The sequence below is a fragment of the Muscardinus avellanarius genome, assembly GCF_963383645.1.
Source record: "Muscardinus avellanarius genome assembly, chromosome: 8".
NCBI lineage: Eukaryota > Metazoa > Chordata > Mammalia > Rodentia > Gliridae > Muscardinus > Muscardinus avellanarius.
In genome coordinates this window covers 43,733,185-43,749,700 of record NC_137794.1, presented here as the reverse complement: position 1 = coordinate 43,749,700, position 16,516 = coordinate 43,733,185, and the positions used below count along the sequence as shown (strand labels likewise).

At 41.4% G+C, this 16,516-nt stretch overlaps 1 protein-coding gene across 3 annotated transcripts in view; it reads left to right on the top strand.

Moving 5' to 3' along the window:
- Positions 1 to 12,228: 12,228 nt before the first annotated feature.
- GABRR1 (gamma-aminobutyric acid type A receptor subunit rho1) overlaps positions 12,229 to 16,516 on the top strand; it is a gene marked incomplete at both ends in the record, with an annotated part of 46,971 nt that continues 42,683 nt past the window's right edge. For all 3 annotated transcript variants that reach the window (XM_080700778.1, XM_080700777.1, XM_080700776.1), the window contains one exon: positions 12,229 to 12,350. In XM_080700778.1, coding sequence (XP_080556904.1) covers positions 12,229 to 12,350 — 122 coding nt within the window. The remainder of the gene's footprint in view (positions 12,351 to 16,516) is intronic.

The following is a 16,516-nucleotide window of genomic DNA, read 5'->3' as shown; positions in this document are numbered from 1 at the left end:
GACACCATGTTACCTAAATACCATAATTTTAAAGCTATTTTTGGCTCCTGGTGGGAAGAATTAGTAAAAGTAGGAAGTAGGGGAGGACTCAGGGGAAGACCAAAGTGGCCAACTTCCCAAGAAGAACTGTGGGCAAGTGTTTAATGGATTGCTCAGAGAATCTCTAGACAACAGGCCTCGGGATTCATGACACACTGATTATTTGACCATTATTATGTGAACTAAGGAATCAGAAAGAAAGGTAAATTTTCATCTAACAGTAGACAATCTTGTGCTGGGTGTGATAAAAAGATAAATAAGTTCTCACTAAGTGGTTGAGTCTGGCCTTGAACCTGTGAAACTCCTGACTCAGCCTTCCAAGTACATTGTCCTTAAAGGAAGAGGATACAACAGCCAACTATTTTAGACATCAAATGATTAAACTCTAAAGCTATGTGGGACTTCTGGGAAGATGGTGACCGAGAAAAGCGGGGCTTAAGAGCCCCGCTAACAACCAATCTCCATTACCACAAAATCAGCACCTTTCATAGCCAGAAAACACCATCACCAGAGAAACAAAAAAATCACCAGGCTCCAGAGAGAAAGCAGACGGAGAACAGAGCTCAGAGCCATAGAGGAGATACACCGGCCTCACTCCCGAGGACGCGGCAGCAGCGCTTTACTGCCGGCAGCAGTGGCGAGTTCACTGGATGGCTACAGCAAGCCGAGGTGAGCCGCTGCAGAACAGCCAGGTGGGATTTCTCGGCACAGGGAGCATCTAAAGCTCCCAGTGGCTGAGCTCAGCACACGCTGCAGGGATTCAGAGTAGAACTCAAAACCAAGAAAAAATACGCCAGCCTCACAGCCGAGGGCGTAGCAGCGGCGCCATATTGCCACTGGCGGCAGCAGCAGCGAATTCACTGAGTCCAGTACAGCTACATCTGCGTACTCAAGAACAGTGAGTCAAATTGCGGGCCACAGAGGAGAAATCCCAGTACTGTACTCCCTGGGACTTGACCCAGTGGGGGAGGGGCGGTGGCAGAGATATCACACCATAGGAGAACGTGCAACCTGGCACCCCCCACAGTCTAAAGCAGCCTCTATCGACTCTCTGGGTCGGAGACTCTGTGATACAACCCAGTAAAGGAGTAGTGGGACCTGAGATACTACAGACTCAAGATCCAGAGCACCTTAAGTGAAGTAATAGAGACCCAAGGGAAGAACCCAGAGAAGGCACAAACTTCCGAAATCATGGGAAAGAGGAATAATACTGGAGCAATGAATGCCCACAACCCCACAACATCAGAACCCGATAAAACAGAAAATCAGAGATTTCTAGAAGATCAAATCAGGAAAATAACTGTAGAAATAATAGAGGTGCTTCGAAAAGAATTCAGAGAGAGCCAAAAAGAGATAAAGGATGCAATTAATGAAGTAAAGGCCTCAATTCAAAGCACAAACATCTGATTAGACCACATGGAGAACAGAATCTTGCTCTTAGAAGATGATCATTCCAAAAATGAACGCATAGTTTCTAATCTAGAAAAAAATATCCGACAGCAGGAATCTGACACTGAAGAAATATGGGCCCATTTTAAGAGAGCTAACCTAAGAATAATTGGAATAGAGGAGGGAAAAGAAGGTGAAACCAAAGGGATCAACAATCTCTTCAAGGAAGTAATAGCAGAAAATTTTCCAAACATAGAGCAAGAGGTCGATACACAGGTCCAGGAAACTTATAGAACTCCCTTTAGACAGGATCTGAGAAGAGGATCCCCACGCCATATAATTGTCAAAATGACCAATGTGGAAGCCAAGCAGAGAATCTTAAAGGCAACAAAAACAAAGGGCCAAGTGACATTCAGAGGCAAACCAATTAGAATCACTCCAGACTTCCCAAACCAAGTTATGAGAGCCAGAAGGGCTTGGAGTAACATATTCCAAACTCTGAAAGAAAACAACTTCCAGCCAAAAATTTCCTACCCAGCAAAACTTTCTATCAAATTAGATGGAGAAAGAAGAAGCTTCCATGACAAACAGAAACTGAAGGAATTTATGTCTTCAAAACCAGCACTAGAGAAAATACTCAAAGAGATTAACTACAAAGAAGAAATAGGTAACACACTCCAGAACTAGAAAAACAAGATTTTCCATCCAACAGACAACTAAGATTGGTTATCTGTGGAGATTCATTATTTATGTTAGTCTTTTACCTATCTCTAAATTGTATTGTTTGCCTTTATTGTTGTTAATTTTTAGTATTTCTAGTTGGAATATTAATATACCTTCAGATATAGCATTTGGAAATATTTTATCCCATTCTATTAGTAACTTTTAAGTCTGTTTACATTTTCTTTGGATATACAATATTATTTTTTATTTTTTATTTTTTAGGGAGTTTGTATACTCTTCTGTTGCCTGTGCCATTGAAATCATAACCAAGAAATCACTGCCAATTTCAATGTTGTGAGGTTTTATGACCCAGATTTTTCTCCTAAAAGTTTATAGTCTTACGATTTATATTTAGGTCTTTTATCTATTTTGAGTTAATATTTGTATATGGGATTAGGTAAGGGTCCAATTTTATTCTTTCCCATGTAATTATTATTTTTCAACAATATTTAGTTAAGAGATTATTATTTCTACCACCAAATGTTCGAGGAAATCTTGTCAAAAATAACTTGACAATATAGGGAAGAATTTAGCTCTAGGCTGTTATTTAACTCCAATGGTTTATATATCTGCCTTTAGAACAGTACTACACTGTTTCAATTATTGTAGCTTTATATGGTTTGAAATCAGGAAATATATATCTTCTAGCTTTGTTCTTTTTCAAGATCGTTTTGGGTATCTAGAGTCCATATTCCAGGATAAATTTTTTTTTCTGAAAAATAAATATATAAATATATGATAGTTTCACCTAAAAAAAATAGAAAAAAAATATTCTCCGGTAAGAAAGAAAGTAAAAAGAAATATTGAAATGTTATCTTTAAGTCATCAAAAGCTTGGTATCAGACAAATGAAACTGTTATGTGAGATTATAATTTTTAATTTTGGATAAATTGCTATAATACTAGATGTCAACCATTAAGCCAAGCATGGGAGGGAGGGATGGGGAGGGAATGGGGTGGGGATTGGGTGGGGGCTGACTGGGCGATGTGTGCATGTATGTCTACAAAAGTTTGTATCCCACTATGATGTATGAATACAGTGCACCAATAAAAAAATAAATCAATAAAAGAACCAGGAAAAAATAAATAAATAAAATAAAGCTATGTGGTACAGAGTAAATGTCATCAAGATACCAAGAAAGAATTTCTAATCAGTCACTGTGGTCAGGAGAGCCTATTTCATGGACAAGGTGAGCTTCATATAATGATTTAGGCTTAGAAGTACGTTCCACATTGAGAAAAATTACAATAATTATGGTGTTATAATTTAAAACAATATGAAATACTTTTTTATTTAAAACCTTGTTGAATTGTTTTCAACACGGATATACGAAATTGTCTTCTGTATTTTGGAATGCTTCAAAATAAAACTCAGAAAAATGTCAAATAGAGTTATACACTTCCTTACTTAGGAATTAAAAGCTATGGGCATTTGATGAGTTTATTTATTTACCCACTTAATATTTATAGAATGCCTTCTATATGCCAGTTAAGGTTCTGAATGGTGAGCAAACATCTTAGGGAGATCAACAATAAAGTAGCTAGAAATGCTTCAAAGGAAGAGAAGAGGTTGAAGTGACGGTGAATAGGTGCAAAACCTACTTGGCTGGGTGGTCAGGGAGGGCGTCTCTGAAAAGGCAATGTGCGGTTACAACTGAGAGTGAGCAGAGCCAGCCTGCCAGGGCCAGCAGGGCTCCAGGCAGGGACTGTGAGGTCTCAGGTAATAATTATGTGGGGGTAGAGAGAGATCAATGGATGGGAATGTATGCATGTATGTATGTGTGTATCCTGTGGTTTTTGTTTGTGGTTGTGGGGTCTGGCATGTCTGAGATTTGTAGGTAGTCCAGTAACCTGGAACTCTTGGGCAGGAGCTGGTATTATCATCTCGAGGCAAAATTTTTCTTCAGAAACCTCAGTTTTGCTGTAAGACCTTTCAACTGACTGATTGAATGAGGCCCTTCCACATTATTAAAAGCAATCTTTACATAATGTCAACTGATTATGAATATAAATCATTTCTACACTAATGTCTGATTAAATAACAGGGTACAGTGGCCTAGCTAAGTTGACGGATGCAGCTAAGCGTTGCGGCAGAAAACACCCAGCATGGTGTTTGGAGCAGAGACCATAAAAGAAACCAGGTAAACCTGAAAAGCTGTCCAGAGGTGTCGAAGCTAAGAAAGGGGTTTAGTTTTAATTCAAAGTGCACTGGGGAACCATAGAACTGTATTAGCAGGGAGTGGAGGGTTCTGTCACCTGATAGCCCAAAACTTATTTTTCAAAATGGGCATGGTCTCTTGTACCTAAAGTCCCAGCACTTGGGAGGCTGAAGGAGTTCAAGACATCCTGGGAAACATAGTGAGACTCTATTGAAAAAACAAAGTTATGGTTGGGCATCGTAGAGCATGCTTGTAATCCCAGGACTTGGGAGGCTGAGACAGGAGATTCTCAGGTTAGTGGCCAGCCCCAGCAACTTAGTGAGGCCCTCCACAACTTAGCAAGAGCTTGTTTCAGAAATTTATAAAATAGTCCTGGAGGTGTAGTTCGGAAGTAGAACTCCTCAGGTTCAATCCCCAGCAACACACACACACACACACACACACACACACACACACACACACACTATTTTTCAATCTTCTCAAAAGAAAGCCAGTGGGGAAGCTGGATGTGGTGGCAGCACATGCTTGTAATCCCAGTATTTGGGAAGCTAAGACTAAGGATCCCAAGTTTGTGGCCAGCCTCAGCTACTTAGTGAGGCACTCCACACCTTAGTGAGACCTTGTTTCAAAATAAAGAATAAAAAATAGGGCTGGGAGTGTAGCTCAGAGGAAGAATGCCCCTGGGTTCAATACCCAGTACCTTAAAAAAAAAAAGGAAAAGAAAAACTAGTGGGGATTTAAATTTAAATTTAAAAATAAATAGAAAGATGGGGGTGGTAGCATATGCCTGTAATCCTTAGGAGGCTGAGACAGGAGGATTGCAAGTTCGAGGACAGCCTTAGCAACTTAGCAAGACACTCAGCAACTTAGTGAGACCCTGCTTCAAAACAACAACAACAAAAAAGTTAAAAGAGATGGTGGTTATATTTAAAAAATAAAAATAAAAGGAATTATAGTATTGATGAGAGGTAGAATGTCCTGGCTTCTATCCCTACTACCACAAAAATGAATGAATGAATGAATGAATAAATAAATAGGTTAATTAATCACTCTGGATGCTCTCTGGAAAACAATATAGGGAATATATCAGCCAGGGTCTGGTCAAAAGGCAATAATTACATCAGTAATTTAATATGAGGAGTTATTAACTCTTATAAGGAGGTTAACTATTAAAAGGATTGAAGAAGACCCTAAGATGCACAGAGGTATCAACAGCACAGAGCGTTCTTGGGGCTGAGGGGAGAACAAAGGGGAATCAGGGACTCTGAAGAGGTCCCTGAGGTCTGAGATTTGGACTCTGATGAGACTGTGGTTCCTGCAGGAACAAGCTGCCCACCACTGAAGAGGAGAAAGAACTTTCTGGAAGCGGCTTGCTGGGACCACAAGTTCCTCAGCCACTTCGGGAAACAGGAAACAGCTACACGCTGAGCTGTTTGCTGGCCCTTGAAAGAATAAAAATAGTGAGAAGAAATTTTCTTCTCTCTCCTCCAGCCTCACAGACTCTGTCCCACACTCCCCATAGGCAGAGCCTCACATCAGTTTGGCTGACTAAGAAAAACCTGGCTTACAGAGTCTGCTCTAGTATCACAAAGTAGGGCCAAGAAAGATGGGCTTAGGCTGAGAACCAATGGGTAGATCGCTAGAGCGGGAGTAAGGTGGATAGAAGTGGGGGACAGTGATCAGGGAAGGGCTGGTGGGCCTGGGTGAGGGTGGGGGCAGAGCAGAAAAATCCAAGTTATTCACTGGAAAGAGGTGCTCAAAAAATGTTAGTTTGCCTTATTTTTTCTTTTTTTTTTTTTTAGGTACTGAGGATGAAACCCAGGAGCATTCTGCCTCTGAGCTACACCTTTTAGCCCTATTTTTTATTCTTTATTTTGTCTCACTGAGTTGCAAAGGGCCTCAGTAAATAGTAGTTGAGGCTGTCCACAAACTGCGATCCTCCTGTCCAGCCTCCCAAATGCTGGGATTACAAGTATGTGCCACCATGCCTGGCTTTTGTTTGCCTTCTTAATAGTTCATTAGAAAAAAATAGAAAGTAAGAAAATTCTGTGGTATATCTCAGGCTCTTAAACAGACATGTTATTGACATTATTATTATTATTATTATTATTATTATTATTATTATTATTATATTTGTGTGTATGTGTGTGTAATTGAGGATCAAACCCATAGCCATTCTACCTCTGAGCAACAACACTAGCCCTATTTTATTTATTTACTTTATTTTGAAACAGAGTCTCACTAAGTTACCAGGCATTGCTGGCTTCAAATCTATGATCCTCCCGTCTTAGCCTCCCAAGTACTGGGATTACAGGTATGTGCCACCATTCCCAACTTAATAGTTATATTATTAATTCATTTATTCATGTAGTGAAAGATATTGAGAAAATATAAGTAAATAGATATTCCATGTTCATGGATACTAAGTTTCAATATTGTTCAAATTTGAATTCTTCCCTACTTTATCTACAGTTTCAATTCAATCCCAATCAAAATCTCAGCAAGGCTGGGCATGGTGGCACACACTTGTAATCCCAGTATTTGGGAAGCTGAGACAGAAGGATCGCAGATTCCTGGACAGCCTCAGCTACTTAGTGAGCTTCTCTACAACTTAGTGAGACCCTGTTTCAAAATAAAAAAATAAAAAATAGGTGTAGGGTTGTAGCTCAGAGGTAGATTGCCCCTGGGTTCAATCCAATCCCCAGTACCACAAATAAAAAAAATTAGCAGGAAGTTATTTTATGAATATTGACAAAGGATTCTAAAGTCTATATAGAAATGGAAAAGGCCTAGACAGCCAATACAATATTGAAGGAGAAAGTTGGAAGACTGACACTACCCCACTTTAAGCCTTTTATGAATCTACAGTCCTCAAGACAGTGTGGTATGGGGGGGAGAGTGGGCAATAGACTAATGAAACAGTATAGAGATCTCGGAACCACACAAAATATAGTCAACCACTCTTTGACAAAGGAACAAAAGCAATCTAATGTAGAAAGGACTTTTTTTTTTTTAGTAAATGGTGATAGAACAACAGACTGGAGCAACAGGCCTATATGCAAAAACAACTGTACACAATTAGTCATTTAGCAACAGGCTTATATGCAAAAATAGCTATAGAATTTAGTCACATCAAATATTTATTGATTTCTACTAAGTGTCAGACACCAAGTTTGTGGTGGTGCTAATGATGAAAACAATATATGGATAAAATTAAGGCTCTACTGTCAGACAATCAGTTTAACAGGCCATTGACACTTGGCACCTGTAGTTGTGATTGAAGCAGTTGTGGAACAGTGAGCGGAGTGTGTTCAGACCACAGGACATACACTTAAAAAAAAGAGGTGGTGGTGCACACTTACAATCCCCGCGCTTGGGAGGCAGAGACAAGAGGATCGTGCAGGTTTGAAGCCAGCCTCGCTGGCTTAAGAGACCCTGTTTTCAAATAAAAATATAAAATAGGTCTGGGAGTGTAGCCCGGAGGTAGAAGGGTTTCCAGAAACCCCAGTACCACCAAAAATAAATAAATAAATAAATAAATAAATAAATAAATAAATAAATAAATAGAAAAGAAAGAAAGAAAAAAATTAACTGCAGCTAATTGAGGCTTCTTATTAATATAAATTTTCCATCAATCATGAAAATTTCTATATAGATGATGAGCAGTCTCCAAATAGCCTATTGTCACCTTTATATTCAATAATTTGAGTTAAGTAAGTTAAGTGCTTTCAGTGAGAAACCCATTGGTTTATGGCATTGGTAACTCCACAAGAAGGGGTGACAGGGAAATGACACAGAGTACATTACAGATGGGCATTAAAAAGACCTGGAGATCACAGAATTTGACCTGAATTAAAATAGCAGCTGCAGAATGGGGGTGGTTACTCTGGATGCATACTATAAATACCACAGCCTTCCCGACATGCTTGATATTAATGGTCTGAATAACATTTTGTCCCCTCTGTATTTGATTTGGATTTTCTCATTGCTGTGAGTGTTTAGTTTCAGATATATAGTGGGCCAAAGGGGAAAGGGGCCAAAAGTAAAGCCGGTTTATAGGAAGAGAAGCTGGGATTCAAATCACTGTGGCTTGACTCAAGATGAAAGCAAAACTGGAGACTTCAGTAGATTGTTAATTATTTCCCCAAATTTATTCTCCTTTTCCCCATAGTGATAGTTTTAGCTAGGCAGACAGCAACTTATCAGAGACTGCATTTCTTGGACTCTTCATAGTTAAGATTAGCCATGAGGCCAAGTTCTTGCAGATAAAGTATGAATAAAAGTGCTGCATTGAGTCCCTATGTCACTAGCTTTAAAGGAAATCGTTTGCTTTATATTTCTTCTCTTTGTTTCTTCCCATGGCTCAGGCTACAGTAATGTCGGTAATTCAACTTTAGCCATGTATATAAGTATCACACCGTAAGAAGGAATGACAAGAGGAAAGAGCTTCATTCTGGAGTAGACGTCTCCATCAGCCTGGACTACTTGCCTCCGAACATAAAGAATAATAATTTTCTATTTTATTTATTGGTCTTTTAATGTCGCTATAGTGTATGTGTGTGTGTGTGTGTGTGTGTGTGTGTGTGTGTGTGTGTGTGTGTTTTACTAGGGATTGAACCCAAAGGCATTCTGCCTTCGAGCTACATCCCCCAGCCTGATTCCATTTCTTATTTGGAAACAGGGTCTCGCTAGGTTGATGAGAGGCTCACTACTTGCTGAGGCTGTTCTTGAACTTGCAATCTCCCTGTCCCAGCCTCCCAACTATTGGTTATACAGGTGTGCATCACCATGCCCTGCTCCATAGTTTGGATCTGAAATGTTACCCAAAAGTCAGCGTGTTAAAGGCTTGGTCCCTGCAATGTTAGGAGTTCAATTGAATCTTTAAGAGAAGGAGGCTAGTGGGCGGTCTTTAGATTACTGGAGTTGGACCCATGGAGGGAACTGTGGACCTTGGTTCTTCCTTTCTCTCTTTTGCTTTCTGAGGTTAGTGTTTTTGCTCCACTGTTCACTCCCGCTGTGATGTTCCACCACAAGCCCAAAGCAACGGGGCCAAATGGTCACGCACTGAGCCCTCTCAAATGGTGAGCTCCAGCAGACCTCTTCTCCTTTACAAGTTGCTTATCTCATGTCTTTGTTACATAATGGGAAGCTCAGGGACACAAATGTCTTGGTAACAGCAGCAGCTTAAATTGTAGGTGAGTCTGGTGCGGTGGCACCCATCGGGAATCCCAGGACTTGGGGAACAATAGGAATGCAGATTAGAGGCCAGCTTCAACAACTTAGCAAGACACTCAGCAAATCGGTGAGACCCTGTTTCAAAATAAAAATAAATGGGCTGGGGGTATAGCTTGGAGGTAGGATGATCCCAGGTTCAAGAACTGTGAAGGAAGAGCCGGGCGTGGTGGCGCACGCTTGTAATCCCCGCGCTTGGGAGGCGGAGACAGGAGGATCGCACAGGTTCGAAGCCTGCCTCAGCTACTTAGTGAGGCTCTCAGCAACTTAGTGAGACCCTGTTTCTAAATAAAATATAAAATAGGTCTGGGAGTATAGCCGGAGGTAGGAAGCCTCTAGGTTCCACCCCCAGTACCACCACCACCAAAAAAAAAAAAAAAAAAAAAAAAAAACTGTGAAGGAAGAAGGAGGAAGGAAAGAGGGAGGGAAGAAAGGATGGGAAAAAAGGAGGGAGGAAAGGAAGGAATAAAAAAAGGAAAGAAAGAAAGGAGGAAGGAAGGAAAAGTCAATTACTTCCTTTTTCCACTAAAGCAATTTCTTTTCTTTTCATTTCTTTCTTTTTTTGGTACTGGGGGTGGAACCCAGAGGCTTTCTACCTCCGGGCTATACTCTCAGACCCATTTTTATATTTTATTTAGAAACAGGGTCTCACTAAGTTGCTGAGAGCCTCACTAAGTAGCTGAGGCTGGCTTTGAACCTGTGCGATCCTCCTGTCTCAGCCTCCCAAGCGCGGGGATTACAAGCGTGTGCCACCACGCCCAGCCACTGAAGCAATTTCTATCCCAAATACCCTGTAGTGGTGTGGGAAAGGCTGTGATAGTTGAGGGAGATAAAGAGAAGAGAGAGAGGAGACTGGTATTCTAAGTAAAAATGGAGAGAGATGGGGCAAAAAATGATGGTTTTAAATATTAGTCTGGAAACGTTGTACTTTAGTCGAGATCCTTAACAAGCTCTGGGGTTGTTCCTACTTGCTTCCCTCAGGCTTCCTCTTTACAACTCCCTCTGTGTCCTTGTGCTCCAGAAGGGCACAGATATCCCTGCAGCAGAGCCATGTTGTGTCCATGGGAAATGAAGTTTACTAAACACACTATGAGCAAGGAAGGAGCAAAGTGCGTGTGGCCTCCTGAGCTTCGTGCGCACTGAGGATGCTTGTGCTGGTCATGGCTGGCTAAAGCCCAAAGCAGAAAGGGCCCTAAGATTAGCCCCCTCTCCACCCTGAATTCTTTCAGGATGCTTGGAGTCAGCCTGTCCTTCCATTGGGCTGACTCAGACCTACAGAGCCCGCCCTGCCAAGCAGCCAAGAGGGTAGGAATGCATGTGTGAAGCCATCAAATCATGTTATGTGTTTGTGTGAATGTGCCACAATGAAAACCACTAGCTATTTATTTATTTATTTATTTTAGTGGTACTGGGGGTAGAACCCAGGGACTTTTCTACCTTCAAGCTATACTCCCAGACCTATTTTATACTTTATTTGGAAACAGGGTCTCACTAAGTTGCTGAGAGCCTCACTCAGTAGCTGAGGCTGGCTTTGAACCTGCGTAATCCTCCTGTCTCAGCCTCCCAAGCACAGGGATTACAAGCGTGCGCCACCACGCCCGGTACTATTATTTTATTTTTTTAATTACACATCAGAAAAAAATTCTACCACCTCAACATCACCACACTGGAGCCCAGCTTCCAGCACGTCTCTGAGGACACACTTACATCACATCCAAAGCCTAGCAGTAATTGACTTTTTTGTTCTGTTGATCCTGAGTTAGCAGCTTTGTGATACTGTCTGCTTTTCAACTACAGAGTTCTGGGGTCCTGACTCAATACAGTCTGAAAATTACTGAAGCCATGTCAGCCTAGCTCTGAATCGTTAACAGATTGGAGTACTGAGTGCAGCCCTCTTCCACAAGGCTCTAACATTGCCCTTTGATAAAGATAACAAAGAAAAACTATCTGTAGATAACACAGACTTGATGGTTACAGTTCATGTATTACTGGTATTTTTCAGATATGAAAAGTTCAATGAATAACGTAACTGACAAGGAAATGTAGTTCTTTCTGTACAGACAAAGATGAAAAAGAATAAGAACAACAACAACAAAACAACAACAAAAACATACCCTCTACTTGCCCTTCCTGACTGCCTAGATGGCTGCTCAGGTCCTGGGCAGTCCCTGAGGTCCTAGGATTCCTCCCCAGAAAGAAGCGGGCTGTCCAATCCAGCCTCAGCAAAGCAAATGGTAATGGCTGGGAGCTTAAAATAGATCTGGGAGGCGCTCATTAACATGGCATAGAAGCAGTTCAGCACCTCTGGCCTTTTTCATTTTGGAAATTGCTTTGGTCTACTTTTACTCTTTCTATTCAGTGGACCAGAAAACTCAGACATTTCCCAACATATTTATCTCATTTGATGATGAACTAATTTAGAATGGCCAAAATAATTGTCCTGCAGGAATGCAGGAATTCAACCTCAGTTCACAAAATCCCTGACATCTGACGTAGGAGGATTTATAGGTTTAGTGGAAATTGCTTTCTCCTGCTCACCAGATTACATACTGCCGGTTGATTTTTTTTTTTTCGCATGAGTAAACATCCTTCTAATAATGAACAGACCAATAATGTCTTAAGAGAGAAAAAGGGCATCCGTTTCCTTTCTGCGGTCTCTTGAGAGAAGTGTTTGGATTTGGAAACCCATGTTGGCTGTCCAGAATATGAAATTCGGCATCTTCCTTCTGTGGTGGGGATGGGTTTTGGCTACTGAGAGCAGAGTGCACTGGCCTGGAAGAGAAATGCATGAGATGTCTAAGAAAGGCAGGTGAGTGACACTGGCTGGAGGGTCCCGGGGAGGAGGGCGCGTGAGGCTGCTCACGGCATCCTTCTGGAAACAAACATCACTTCCAGCTGATGTATTTTGTGTGGATGCCTTTTCTTTCCTTTCCCCTTTGTTCTCCCACTTTCTCCTCTTAGGGAGCTAAATTATATCTTCTTCTGTAATGATGCTAGGTTAAATAATATTATTATCATATATTCTTATATTCCTTATTAGTTGTTCTGGGTAAAAGCGAGATTCTGGAAAAAAAAGAATATATGGACTTTTTTTAAATTAAGGGTGATTTTTTGATGCCTGCATCCTAGCATTACAACAAAACTGCAAGTTTTCAAATCACTAATGAGAACTTTAATCTGGGAGAATGATTCTATTATTCCTAATTATTCCTATTAGATACATGGGTTCCTTCTTAATACTTAAAAGGAGCAATTTTCTTTAAGACGTATGGTTAGAAAGATCATTAGATTGTTTCCTACCTGTAAATTGGGAGGGGGCAGGGATGGAGCTGCCAACATGGTACGTGCCACTGTGTCCGTACCAGCCTGCACAGATGGGGCTTAGACGGAGCGGCTCCCCAGCGGCCCCTTTGCACATGGTCTCACCTGGGCGGCTCTGACGGTGACACTGGATGGATGTGCACTTTGCACCTGCCTGGATGACACTAGCCAATAAAAGAGGACACTGGAGACGACCTAATCCAGCACTCTCTCTTATTGATGAGAAAATAGAGTCAGTAGGGCATCCTTGATTTTTCATCATCAGCCTTGGCTCCAAATCCAGCTTTAGCTTTCTTTATTCTTGGATGTAAATATGAAGAGTCAGAAATATCAATTACTATAGAAGAAAATGTTAGCTTTTGGAAGTTTAGGGCCAGGAGGAGAGGCGTGTGTCTCTCTTCCCAGTGCCCTACCTCTTGGAGTTTGAGTGAGCCCTCCACAATGGGCTCCCAAACAGCCAGCTGAGGCTCATAACACTTGTTTCAAAACATCACAGAACTAGGAGGTAAAATCTTCAGTGTTCCCAGTGAGCCCTGGCCCACCAGGAAGGGCTCCTCTGCCCGCCAGATTGAGAAGTTGCTTGGGCAAACAGTGTAATTTGCAGAGTCGTATGGCCCGGGAGATTAGTTGAACCAAATGTGTTCATAGGAATTAGAAGAAAGAACAGCAATGAACCCTACTGGTTGTCATACAAAACTTTTCAGTCTCTCTCCCAAGCCAGAGTTAAAGCAGCAAATACTGTTAGCAAATACTAGCGATGAAGTCCCAGACGGTGACCAGGATTTGTGTTTAAAAAATTATTTCCAATTAAAAATGTTTTACTTTTAAGCCGGGTATGGTGGCGCATGCTTGTAATCCCCATGCGTGGGAGGCTGAGACAGGAGGATTGTGCAGGTTCGAAGCCAGCCTCAGCTACTTAGTGAGGCTCTCAGAAACTTAGTGAGACCCTGTTTCCAAATAAAATATAAAATGGGTCTGGGCATATAGCCTGGAGGGAGAAAGCCTCTGGGTTCCACCCCCAGTACCGCAAAAAAAAAAAAAAAAAAAAAAAAAAAAAAGCTTTACTTTTTAAAGTTTAATTTTTAAATTTTTATTTTAAACTCAAAATTATAATTGTACATATTTATGGTATATTTATAGCTCACTGTAGACAACCTAATCCAGCACTCTCTACATATTGATGAGGAAATAGAGTCAGTAGGGCATCCTTGATTTTTTTTTCTTGGTGGTACTGGGGTTCCTGGAAGCCCTTCTACCTCCAGGCTACACTCCCAGACCTATTTTATATTTTTGAAACAGGGTCTCTTACGCCAGCGCGGCTGGCTTCGAACTTGCGCGATCCTCCTGTCTCCGCCTCCCAAGCACGGGGATTACAAGCGTGCGCCACCACGCCCGGCCATCCTTGATTTTTCGTCATCAGCTTTGGCTCTACATCCAGCTTTAGCTTTCTTTATACTTGGATGTAAATATGAAGAGTCAGAAATATTAATTACTGTAGGAGAAACATATACATATACATGCATATTAATTAATCTGTGCAACTTTCTTCTTTTGTGTGGAACTGGGGATTGAACCCAGGAGCATTCTACTTCCAAGCTACACCCCCTAGCCCTATATTTTATTCTTTATTTTGTTTTCATTTGTTTGTTTGTTTTGTGGTACTGGAGCTGGAACCCAGGGGCATTCTATCCCTGAGCTACAACCCAGTCCTATTTTTTAGTCTTTATTTTGAAACAGGGTCTCACTAAGTTGTGCAGAGGGCCTACGTAATGAGGCTGGCCACAAATCTGTGATCCTCCTGTTTCAGCCTCACAAGTATTGGTGGTATTGCAAGCATGTGCCACGACAACCGGCTTACTCTTTATTTTGAAGCAGTGCCTCACTAAGTCAGGGATGGCCTCACAAGTTGCTGAGACTGGCCAAGAACCTGTGATCCTCTTGTCTCTACTTGTCTCCCAAGTACTAGGATTACAAGTTGTGCCACCTCGCCAGCTTCAGCCTTCTTTTTTTAAGGCTAAACAACAGTTTTTTGGTTTTTGCCGAACTGGGGATGGAATCCAGCCCTATTTTTTATTCTTTATTTTGAAACAGGGTCTTACTGAGTTGCAAAGGCCTCACTAAGTAGTAGCTGAGGCTGTCTGCAAACTTTGACTCTCCTGTCTCAGTCTCCCAAAAGCTGGGATTACAAATGTGTGCCACCACACTCAGCTAAGGCTGAACAGTATTCACACACACACACACACACACACACACACACACACACATATAAAGTGATTAGGTAAAGTTAATTAACATATCCATCACCTCAAATACCATTTTTTTTTGTTGTAATGAGAACATTTGAAATGTGTTCGCTTAGCCATTTTGAAATATATGCTACACTATCATTAACTACAGTCACCATGCTGTGCTAGATGGCCTCCCGTCTCACAGGGATTTTGTAGCCTGTGACCAGCATCTCCTCCCCATTCCCCAGCCGAGGAAAACCACCTGTCTACTCTCTGCTGCTGTGACTTCGGTTGTTAGAGATTCCGCATGTAAGTGAGATCATCTGCTGTTTATACAGCTCTATGTTTGGGCATTCAACTTGAGAATTTGGTCAAATATCCATTGGAGACCTCTCTCAGGCATTCAGGAGCAATTAGGCTGCTGTAGTTGAGTTAGAGTTTGGGCCCAGGAAGAAGACTGAGACTGACCAGCTTTAGGTATTTGTCCCTCTGTGCCTGGCGTATTTAACCGACCATAATGTTCTCCAGGTCCATTCATGCTGTCCCAAAGAACAGAAGCCCCTTCTTTTTGTTAAGGCTGAAGAGTATTCCGCTGTGTACATCTATCGTATCTTTTTAATCTATTCATCCAATGATGAACACTTGGATTGATCCCATAACTTGGCTCTTGTGAACAAGGAAGTGTGGATGGCTCTTCAACACACCCAGCTCAGCCTTTGGGTAGATACTGTGAAGTAGGGTTGCTAGATCACATGGAAATTCTATATTTATTTATTTACTTTTATTTATTTGTGTGTGGTACTAGGGATTGAATCCAGGGGCCTTCTACCTCCAGGCCACACTCCCAGAACAATTTTATATTTTATTTGGAGACAGGGTCTCACTAAGTTGCTGTGAGCCTCACTAAGTAGCTGAGGCTGGCTTCGATCCTCTTGTCTCAGCCTCCCAAGGGCAGGATTACACGCGTGCGCCACCACGCCCGGCTCATATGTGTTTTTATAACGGCCATTTGGACAGGTGTGAAGTAATATCTCATTGTGCTTTTAATTGACATTTCCCTAATGACTGTTTTTCACTTATCTGTTGACCATCTGTATATCTTTTTTTTTTTAAGTTGAAGAGCCTTTTTTCTTTTTTAATAATTCGTGGGAAGGGTCTTACTGTGTTGCCCAAGCTGCTCTCAAACTTCTAGGTCAAGTTGTTCTCTTGCCTCCACCTCCCAGGTGCTGGGACTGTGGAAGTATGCTCCTGTGCCCTTACACAAATCTGGTTATTTGTTTTCTTGCTACTGAATTGTTTGCATGGGTAGGAATTTATTCTCGGATGTACAACTTGCAAATGTACATTTTATAGATCATCCAATTTATAGAGCATCCCTTCACTCTGTAAATTGTCTCTTGCCGTGCTTTGTAGCTTGGTATAATCT